This window comes from Seriola lalandi, unplaced genomic scaffold, assembly GCF_002814215.2.
Source record: "Seriola lalandi dorsalis isolate HSWRI2012SDOR001 ecotype SW California unplaced genomic scaffold, Sedor1 jcf7180002054946, whole genome shotgun sequence".
NCBI lineage: Eukaryota > Metazoa > Chordata > Actinopteri > Carangiformes > Carangidae > Seriola > Seriola lalandi.
In genome coordinates this window covers 896,961-908,306 of record NW_019525497.1, presented here as the reverse complement: position 1 = coordinate 908,306, position 11,346 = coordinate 896,961, and the positions used below count along the sequence as shown (strand labels likewise).

Here is an 11,346-nt window from a genome sequence, read left to right as displayed (position 1 = left end):
GACAGTAGCAGCGTGCACAACTCCAAATGCTCCAGGAATGTGTCAGGTGCACAGTCGTTGCTATCTAAACAGAACGAACAGAATGCCAGTACTCAGATAAATAATAATAATCTTCCTGTTGAATGTTGGGAAAACAACAAATGCTTTTCAGCTATATCTGCCATATTGTACACTATTTCCAAAATGTATGAAATTAGAAATAAACCAACAACAATATAATAAAAGGGAAATATACATGTTATTAGAACTCAAAATTTATGGTCAGAAAACTGTCAGGAAGCAAAAGCAAGACATAAAAAAAGACATAAAACAGACAAAGAGTAGTAAATAAAAATAGATTAAAAAAATAAATAAAACTAACAGATGTGTGTTTGACACCTGCGGCTTTTTAAAGATGCCCATAGAACCACATGTAAACAAACCAAAGATGTCTCGCTGAGGCACAGACACAAAGCACCTACATTGAGCCATATTCCTCTGGCGGCAAAAACTATTAATCAAATAAAGTCATGGAAGTAATATAATAAAAATAAGCTCTTTACTAAGACGAGAAACAAGTTTCACTCCTTCCCTGAAAACTTTGTCTCTTCCTTTAAAAAATATTTGACTTGGATTCTACATCATGTCGCTGTATAATAACAGTCTCATTTCAGAAACATTTTAACACAATGGCAATGAATTATATTACCAAATCTCCATTTACAAGAAAAAACAAGGGAAACAAAGTGAACTTGGTGATTTAGAGGAGTCAGAGCTCAGAAGTCGACATCCGAATGAAAACAAGGACCATCTGTACGCTGCCTCATTAAATGTGCAAGACCCCGTCCTATTGGTGGGATCCAACTGGTACCTAGCTATTTCCCCAACAACAGATTGCAGGTGGCAGAGCATCGAAGTCTGAAGGGCATTCCTTACTCCGGTTGCCTTCTAATTAGACTTAAGGGCAGAGTGGCGGATCCTCGGAGGACCTGAGAGGGAATTCAGGATGAAGGCAGATGGTGTTAGATCTCCATAGGGATGCTAAGGGGGGGAAGACTGGGTCTGGTAGAAAAAAAAAAGCGAGGGGAGAGGGAGGTGCTGGGAGAAGGAGGAGACTGAGTGGAGAGAGGATGGGAGAGAGGAGGTCCTCAGTAGTCCAGTTTACTCCTGTAAGGTCACTTCAGCCCTAAAATTGTGACAAGCTAGAGAGCTGTTCAAGTCAGCCTCTCACTTTTTTTAAACACTAACAAACACACAGCTTCCCTGCCTGCAAACATCGGTAAGATGCTGTTTTGTAACCTAAAACAGTGACAGACGGAGAGAAGCAGTTCAGGATGATCGACATCCAATCGTAACTTTCCTGAGATTCACAGCAGCTGGTGAGTATAATTATATGCATTTTTAATCTTTCTGTCCTTATTTGCAGCTTTAAAGAGTGTAACCTGTGTATTGTGTGGTCACGTTTGCATGTTTGAGTTTATGATGTCAGGTTTTTTCATGAGAGCTCATAAATCTGATGACCCCCTGTGATTTGCCTGTAAAGTGTTCAACCGGGATGACAGCAGGGTGAAAGCTTTGCACTCATTTTAAATACATGAAAGGCCTTAATATGAGCCACAATAAATTAAAGATTACAACCATAACCATAATATTTATGATGCAAAACTACTCCATATACTGTGGAAGGGTTTTTATGAGAATGCAGAGATAAAAACACGCTGAAATGTTTTATTAAAAGTACTGATCTTTATGGTGGACTGTGTTAAAAGGGTCCACATGGTATGAACACACGTATATATGCAACTGTAATCACCAAGACATCTACCCACACACACACACACACACACACACACACACACACACACACTGACACACAGTGCTTGGGTGGACCTGGAAACATAAGCAAGTCTTTCATGAGATCAGCCTCTACCTGAGCAATAAAGAGCCAACTGTGCTGTGAATAAACTGATGATGGCAACACACACACACACACACACACACACACACACACACACACACACACACACACACACACACACACAGAGTGCAGAGACACACAGAGAAATGCTTGTTTCTGTCACTTCCCACATTCAGCGTCGTGGCACTCAGAGTGAATGTAAGGTCAGGTTATTTCTCTTTCTGTGCATTTTTTTTACAGCAGCCAAATGAAACCTGACCAACAGTCCAACAGCAACGAGACAGGGCCGCATGCCACGGACTGGTAACGAAATAAGCTGTTCACGAAAACACTGAGGCACAGCAGAACAAGACTGATTAGACTGGTTGGTTTGCTCTCTCCGATTGTCACTGGATTTGTTAGATGTTGTAAGATTTTCTTGATTTCCCTGTCTCCTATTTGTGTTTTTGTGTTTATGTAAAGTCCTTTGAGGCTTTCTCCTGATAAAATGCCAAAAAAAAAAAAGAATAATTAGGCGATGTTGCTATTATTTTCACAACAGGTGTTTAACATTAGATCTGTCTTTGTGGGAATGATTTATGCTTTGACCCGAGGGTGCCTAGATAAATCAGCGGGGGTCACCTGATGATTAAAAAAAAGTTATTTTACATAATGATTTTTTTCTGACTAACCTTTGCTTCCTAATCATGGCAACAGCATGACTCTGGGGATGACAATGTCTGTTGCTCAGTGCACAACTTTTAGATGCACTGGCAGAAGATTTTTAACACTCATGGTCCCCAGAGGATGAATCATTATGACTTTCCTCTAACATCCCCATGAGGTTGACATTTGTGATTTTAGAGTCTTCCTTGTGAAATACTAGATACTCTGACCTCCTCAGGCCGACAACTCCTGAAAATGACATAATCTGAGAAAAGAATCCCAGACAGTGTGCGTCTATAACCTGTTATGCAGGATCATGGGTAGATTTAAGCAGTCGAAAATGTTGGGATCCATTGCTTTAAATGTACATTTTTGTCATCGTAGGGACTTTCGATACTCTGGAATGATCCCTGCACTTAAAGTGGCACAGACGAATTGGTCCAAAAAAACTGAATGTCAAAATGCCCTGTGAAGATGCTACCTGTGGATGTGACGGATGAGGACGACATGAGAAAACAGGAGGACGTCTTTTTTAAAATCCATATTTCTTGATGTGTAGTTTTGGAGCTATGGGTTGCTCATCTTTTTGTGGGTGCACCTCCACATGACAGAAACTGAGCCATGATTTTATAAGCCTAAAGTGTTTAAAAATCGTTTGAAAGACAATCCACCATGTTTAAACGGTGGCTGCTGGCCTTGGTGGCCCGTGTCGGCCTCATTGTGCTAGGCCTCTGCTGCTGTCTCTCGCTGTTCTACCTCCTGGCCTGTAAACCTGCATCTCGCAGCAGCCAGCAGTCTCCGCTGTGGTCTGGGGGAGCCACCAGTAAGGAGGGATACATGGCTTTGTTGCAGGAGAGGGAAGACTCTCACAGACATTACATCAACAGCCTGACAAAGCAGATAGCCCAGCTGAAGGAGGCTCTCCAGGAGAGGACGCAGCAGCTCCAGGAGTCCCTGGATAAAGCAAAAACCAAAGGGATTCTGCCTCAGGGTTTGGAGAGTCTGCACAAAACCCCGACACAGTCTGACCTGAAGGTAGGAAAACATGACACAGAATGAAAGATGCAGAAAACATGTACATTTCATGCGGCCTGACAAGATAAATGAAGTTTGACATTATGGTGTAGTAGTAAATGTTACATCATGTCCTCCAGGAGTTGTTCCGCTCCCAGCTGAACCAGGCGGAGGTGAACTCAGGTGTAAAGCTGTCCAGCGAATATGCAGTGATTCCTTTTGACATTTTCACTCTGCGGAGGTGAGTGGGACAGTTGTTCGCCGTTAAGGACAATCACCGTAGAGCTTTCAGGGCCTCCAGGAGCACTGTGTATAACCTGCTCCTGATGTCAAGTCTTACGTCATACAATGCTGCCTCTTTATAGAGTGGGGTTTTTGTTGCATCACTCAGGGTGTACCAGCTGGAGACAGGGCTGACCAAGCACCCTGAGGAGAGGCCTGTGAGGAAAGACCGCAGGGATGAGTTGATAGGCACCGTGGAAACAGCTCTGCACGTCCTGAATGGACCTCAGCAACACATGGACAACATCAGGCGAAAGCGAACATACTCCCCTTCAGACTTCGTAGAGGGTGAGAAAGATCTCGGTTCATTCACTCATACATTCATCTGCAGCTCAGGAAAAGTTTGTCCATCCGGACAGGCACGAATAGATTAAATTCAATGACAGTTTGTTTAAAATCAAACCAACTCTCTCTATATCCAAAGGTGGTTTCAAATTCTTACTACAACTAAAAAAACTGCGATCCATCTGTTACCAAGATATTCTCCTCTTTCCTCGGTCACAGGGTTGACCCGTACAGAGCGGGACAGAGGAACCGTGTACGAGCTGATGTTTAAAGGCGACGGCCCACAGGACTTCACGCACCTCGTGCTCTTCAGGCCGTTCGGCCCCATGATGAAGGTGAAGAGCGACAGTGTGGATACGCGCAGCATGCTCATCAACATCATCGTACCTCTTTCCAAGAGGCCGGACACATTCAGGCAGTTCATCAACAACTTCAGGTATCATTTGAGAGTGAATGAGCACATTGTCACCCACTCACTACACGAACTGTGATTGTATTATTGATCTCATAGTTAAGTAATACACTTGGAAGTGCTGAGTGAAACCGTCTCTTAATAGTAGAGTAGCTTGGCTGAAAGACTCCTCGCCACTTCAGAGAAAGTGAAAATCTTACAGATTTTAAAGGTTACTTTCACAGATGGGAATCTAATTGTTCTCCTTATCTGTGAAACAGCACTTTACCGATCTATTCAATACACCCAGCTCCTTGAATACTAAGGTGTTTATCAGTGGCCCTCTGCCTGGAGAGGCTCAGCAGATTTTTGGCACTGAACACTGCACTTACGCTCCATACGGTGCAATTTATTGACAATTTCAATTTTTTCTTCCTAACCCTAACCCTATGACAAAGATTAAAAATGAGCTGCTGGTTAATGAAGACTTTAAAAGTATTTTGGGTCCAAATCACTGATCTCCTGCTCCCATATGAACCATCCAGATCCCTCAGGTTGTGTATTCCCATGGTCAAAACTAAACATGAAGAGGCAGCATTCAGTTTTTATGCACCACATACTGTATTTCTCTCATTTTTAAAAAATCAGGATTTAAGACTTTTTAGTTTGCCGTTGCATTTTATTTCCTGTGCAGGATTTTTTTAATCCCCCTTTTTTCTGATTTGTTCTATTTTAGCATATTTCTATCTTATATTGGACCTTAAACCCAATTGAAATGTGTCTTTTTATATTGTTGTGTGTCTTTTCTTAATCTCTTTTGTGTTTAATGTAAAGCACTTTGAATTTTGAATTGCCCTTTTGTTGAAAGATGCTGTATAAATAAATTTGTCTTGGCTTATCTCAAGATAAAGTCATTTGTGGCTATCGCTGGAGAAAGTTGTGTAGAATGGGCCTAACACATGTGTCCTTCTGTGTTTTCTGTTCAGAGAAGTGTGCATCAAGCAGGACGGCAGGGTTCATCTCACTGTCGTCTACTTTGGGCGAGATCAGATAGACCAAGTTAAAGCTATGTTGGACCAGACCACCAGGTAATCACCAGGTTGTCAATTTACAGTTCGAACGTCAGCTACATTGGTAGCATTTGGTTTGGTGTGTTGAAGTAAATCGCCTCCTTACACAACAATCACCTACAGTATCTCCCTGTGATATTGGACATTCCAGTCCAGAATTGTCACAGGTACGAAATCACTGACACAGTTTTAATTACACACAGCTGTATTTTTGACCCTTCTCCAGTTTTGTGTCTTCATGAGACAACAAAGATGAGAGGCTTTAATTCTCAGTTTCTACATGTTTGCAAATAATTATTTTTGTTAGTATTAATTTCAGGGTCACATTTATGTGAAAAAAAGATCAAATAAAGTAACAGTTTACCTGCTGGTTTTGTCATGTCTAAAGTCATGGGATTCATTGCAGGAGTCTTGCTTGACTCAACGTCATGTGACCTACAGTCTACAGAGTCGACACCTCTGTCAAGATAATAACATGTAATGGCACAAAATGATGAAAAAATAAATATGATGCGGGAGAGTTGAGACAGATTACTGCAAGAAAAAGATGAAATCTTCATCTTCATCTCAACTCAACTGCACTGCAGATATTTTGGCCAAAAGATAAAAAGTGAGAGAGTATCAGTGTTTTGGAGCTGCAGGCTAATAACAAGCTAATCCTCTGAAGCCCCTGAACCTCCAGGGAGCAACACACACATCCCTCTATAAAATTGTAATGCAGAATCTTTTTTTTACTTCAGGCTTTTGGGAGCAAAATATTGTATATCCTTTATGAGCTATTGTTAACTATGTAATGCTGCAACACTCTTGTGGAGGTTGGTTGTTTTTGAACGATTATTCACTCTAAACATTTCAAATTAGATTAAAGTATATTTTATTATTTCATTAAAGTAGATGTCTATTTGCACACACAGATTAATCCAAGTCTTCTTCATCTTTCCCTTAGAGAGACTCGGTTCAGGAGCTTCACACTGATCCAGCTGAATGAGGAGTTTTCACGTGGTCGAGGCCTAGACGTGGGCGCCAGGGCTTGGAGGCGGAGCCAGAATGTCCTGCTCTTCTTCTGTGATGTTGACATCCACTTCACAGCTGACTTCTTGACTTCCTGTCGTCTCAATGCAGAGGCTGGTGAGAGAGACGGGCAGGGGCAATTCTCTGATTTTTTTTAAATGAGGTAGCACAGGGGGGACCATGATCAGTCACAGGGGCCAGACCCTACTTACCACATTGTGGTGGTTTACTGCTGCTGAATAACACAAGAAAGTCACAGCTATTCACTAGCCTCCCGAAGTTACATTAGCTAAGCTAACTAGCTATGTAATATAGTTATGAGACTCTTGAGGCATTTGAAGCGGTTATACTTATAACTCATCTGTAAAGTATTAGTAAATTATTTATTAACCATTAATAAAACAATTAATTAACCCTTTATAAACAGTGCTTCATCAGGAAGTGGTACAGATTAATTAAAGGCTCTGCATATCCACACGGGTGTACAATTATTCTGGCTGATTAAACCTCTGCTGGAGCCTCTCGGCAGCGGTTTCCCCTCCATTTCAATTTCAAAAAACATATCACATGGTCAAACAGCATCATAAACAATAATGACAAATAAGCACATACAGTATTTCAAGTGGTCTGCTCAGTACAGCACTGTCTCTGCCAACAAGCTGAAATATTTGAAATAACATTTGTTACAGCATCTCTGACACCACCTGCTGTTTGATAGACACATCGTCTGCCTGATTTGCTGCCTGCACTGAATTTCAGCGAGTTTTCCAGCAGCATGTTGGTGTTGTGTCGAGGTCTGTTCCCCCTTCAGATAATGTGTCCCTCCCATTGTGTTTCCCTTAGTGCCTCTTCAGTGGTTGGGGTTAGAGCTTAAGTTAGGTTATGATGAGGTGTAGCAGAGATTACTGTTTCGGTTAGGGTAAGGCTGGGGTCAAGGTAAGCATCATAAGAGACGACTGGTTGAGTTAAGTTAAAGTTCAATTTAAGGTAAAGGGTTTTAGACCCTGACACAACACTGGGACTGCCCAATGAAGGGCAGCCAGTTCACCTTATTCATAGCCCCGTGAAACTTTGACTGATTTGCTCCAGTTTTTAATTTCTTTGTACCAGTAAAGTTAGCAGTATACAAAAGTTATCTTCTCTATTCTTTCTTTTGGGGGATTGATGTGGGATTGCAGCCTGTCACATCTTAAAGGAAATAATGTAATCCTATCTGCCATCTACTACCGTGGGTTGTGGACAGATTACCAAACATATTCATATTTCTTGTTTGAAACAAATAGACACAAAAAAACCACAAAGAACCACAAAGAGACACAAAACACTCTGGTGGTCCTATATAGGAGGGGTGTGGAGCCTTGTACTGTACCCTGTCTGTCCCCATGGGGGCATTTTCTCGTAGTCTATTGATGCCTTTGGTAATTCCTTCAGAAAATCTCTAAGAAAAGGGAAGACACCTGTAGCACAACCATGAACTGTGGGATCAGAAGTAAGGTGATAAGTGTAGTATACTAAAGTATTAGTTAACATACACTAAAAAAAATGGGAAAACTTACTGGGGGATATCAATCAATCATGGTATGTGCACACACACACACACAGATCTGAGAAGGGCTCTAATCAGGCACTGTCAGTGGAAACACCTGCAAGGGTGTACTGAAGCTGTGTAGAAGTTAAGTTTAAGTTTTAATTTTTGGAAAACTTTTGAGTGCAAGGATTTGCACAAACTGCTAATATGTGGGAATATTTTGATTTTGTCCCTATGTAGTATAAGTCATCATTGTTGTGGTGTTCCTGCACTGTAATTCCAAGAGATCGATTAGCACTCAGTCAGTCCGGCTCTATTCTATTATTTCTTTGTTCAGGCCTGGTGGTTATTGTTGCTCATACTAACTACCCAGTTCTTATTATTGTCAGTCCAGTCAAATCTCTGCTGTTGCTGCCAGTAATGAAAAATGCATCAAATGCCAAAGAATTTTCACTAAAAAAGAGAATGAGAAAGAAATCTACTTCACTATAGGTGTTAAAGACTGAAAATGTGTATACTACAGCTTTTTGAACTTTTTGTCTCTAGGTAAGAAAGTGTATTATCCAGTGCTCTTCAGCCAGTACAACCCAACTATCATCTACAGTAATCATACACTTCTACCCTCTGTTCAACAGCAGCTGGTAGGTGAAAAATAATAAATAAACAGATATATTTACATCAATGAATTACATAAAAATGTCACCATGATGTAAAAGACTGATTTCTAACTGCTCTTTTTGTCTTAGGTAATCAGGAAAGAAACTGGATTCTGGAGAGACTTTGGGTTTGGCATGACATGCCAGTACAGGTCTGATTTCATCAACATAGGTAATGATAATGAAAAAGCTTGTGTCATCAGTAATTTCCCAAATTTCATCATCTGAAAGACGATGATGATAGTCATAATACAATTAAATATTACTCATAACTGTGCATTCAAAACTTTCTAAATGCATTAAAGTACAGGATTCGGTGCATTTTTGTATAAAAATTCCAGTATTTATGTGTGTAAAATGTGTCTGTTTCTTGACAGGGGGTTTTGACCGTAACATCAAAGGTTGGGGGTTGGAGGACGTACACCTGTACAGGAAGTACCTTCACAGTAAGCTGGTGGTGATTCGCTCCCCATCTCGTGGCCTTTTCCACTTGTGGCATGAGAAAAACTGCTCAGATGAGCTTCCTCCAGACAAGTACAAGATGTGTATGCAGACCAAAGCCATGAGCGAAGCCTCGCATGGCCAGCTGGGGGAGCTGTTCTTCAAACGAGAGATCAAGGCTCATTTGAACTCCAAGAAGCAGTCAAACAAATGATTTTTGTGGTTGTTATGTATGTTCTTGTTCTGGTTTTCATGATAATTTGTGGTAACTTACATTTCCTGAAATCATGCCAGAGAACAGGGTGTTCAGGTAATGTTAACAGAGGAGACAAAGTGTGATTTACTCTCATTATTTATCGCCATGGGGACAAAAGGAATTGCAAAGAATCAACATCAGAACAAACTGTGTTTGATTTTATTTTTTGTGTTAATAAAAGTATGAAGGATGTGATTGATTTTTTCCTCCTTTGTATTCTTTTCTCCACAAAAAGTAACAGAAAACGTAGCATAAAATACTCTTTCATGGTTTAATGTGGTTTACTTAAGTTTCCTCAGTGAAACAAGTAGACTAATAAAGGAAACTAGGAGGATTTTTAATGAAATGACATCATCAACAACATGATCTACATATTTATTTTCTATTGTTTTACATTAGTGCAAATAAAAATGCAAATTTAACTTTTTAAAAACTACTGGCTTTTAGATATACAGGACACAAGCCTCACCAGCTATTCACAGTAGCTCAAGAGCAAGACAGGCAGTTCATCTGCATGATGAGCATTGCCAATTTTACTTTTCGTGAGCTATAAGTCTGATGACATCAGCGTACTTTTTGTCTTTATTCTTACCAAATGAACTGGATTCATCTACCTTTTTCACAGCTGATATTTTTACTTGTTACAGCAGAAAAAGCAGAGGTAATTCAAGAAGTTAGTCATGCAGTGCAGCTGTTAATAATGTTATTAGTTACATCTGTGTTGGACTACAACTTTAGTTTCACTCCAGATTTCCCCCCTGCTTAGTTAGTCACTACATCAAACAATGTAATGTTAGACAAAAGAATCACCAATACATATAAATCTACAGTTTTTAAATACACACACCTACTCTCTGCCTTTTACCCTCCCATGTGTTTTTCAAAAGTGTTTTATTGACCACACCTTAACCTCACACTACATTCCTCCCTCCTTTATCACAGTGGTCCATAAAACCAGGAGGCACACCAACACCTTCAACCAAACCACAAGAAATATGGTTAGAAATCAATGGTCAATGGACCTATAATCACTTTAATCACACACCCTGAAAGTCAGTGTGGTCCCTGGCTCATTAGTGTCTTCATTAAGTGCATCCAGGTGATGTGGCAGGTTTAACACTTTTTGCTCTATGTGTGGCAGAAGAGAGAAGTGTTTTGAAATCATTCACATGTTGTTTGGATATTATGTGGGGATGCGCCTTGATGGAGTCTTTCTAAAAGATTAAAATACCCTAACCTCTGTGGTGGAATTAGTGCAATTTTGAGGTTTTTACTTTACTTGAGTATTTCCATTTGATGCTACTTTTGACTTTTTTACAGGGCAATGGTGCTCTTTTTACTTCACAACATATTTTTGTTTTGTTAGGTACACTGCTGATTAAGATCTTACACACAAAACATACACTGTTGCTCATAAAGTTGGAATAAAATATTTTTTACCTATTTCCATGAAATGATTGTGACAATGTGATTTATTCTTGACAGATAAAGTGTATATCTTCTCAAAACTTTAGTAGTCAATCTTTTCCAAACATATCACAATGAAAATTAAACCACAATTAAACCACAATCAAACAAAAAAACTAAATTATTCCAACTTTATGGGCAACAGTGTATAGTGAACTTACAAGATGAACTATCTACTTTTTTGCTTTCAATGACAGTTTAAAGGTGCTATATGTAGGTTTTTGCTATTGTTACATAACTAAAGTTAGTGTCATTAATTAATTAATTAATTTTTTAAAACTCAAATTACATAATGCACCTTTAAAGATAGGTTGGGTCAGGGTTAGAGATCAGTTATTTGAGGGCTCAGCAAATTTATGATAGCAGCTTTCCAGCTCCTCCTGGGGAATACCAAGGTGTTCCA

General features: G+C 39.9%; 1 protein-coding gene across 1 annotated transcript; it reads left to right on the top strand.

The window, feature by feature from the left end:
• Window positions 1–1,144: 1,144 nt before the first annotated feature.
• On the top strand, window positions 1,145–9,675 carry LOC111645131 (chondroitin sulfate N-acetylgalactosaminyltransferase 1-like). The gene is made up of 11 exons (XM_023394197.2): window positions 1,145–1,358; window positions 2,138–2,261; window positions 2,927–3,577; window positions 3,697–3,797; window positions 3,948–4,126; window positions 4,343–4,559; window positions 5,501–5,602; window positions 6,531–6,712; window positions 8,670–8,764; window positions 8,870–8,951; window positions 9,157–9,675. Exons 3-11 carry the CDS (start codon window positions 3,215–3,217, stop codon window positions 9,432–9,434), a joined length of 1,599 nt encoding a protein of 532 aa, XP_023249965.1. The 5' UTR covers window positions 1,145–1,358; window positions 2,138–2,261; window positions 2,927–3,214; the 3' UTR covers window positions 9,435–9,675.
• Window positions 9,676–11,346: the final 1,671 nt, after the last annotated feature.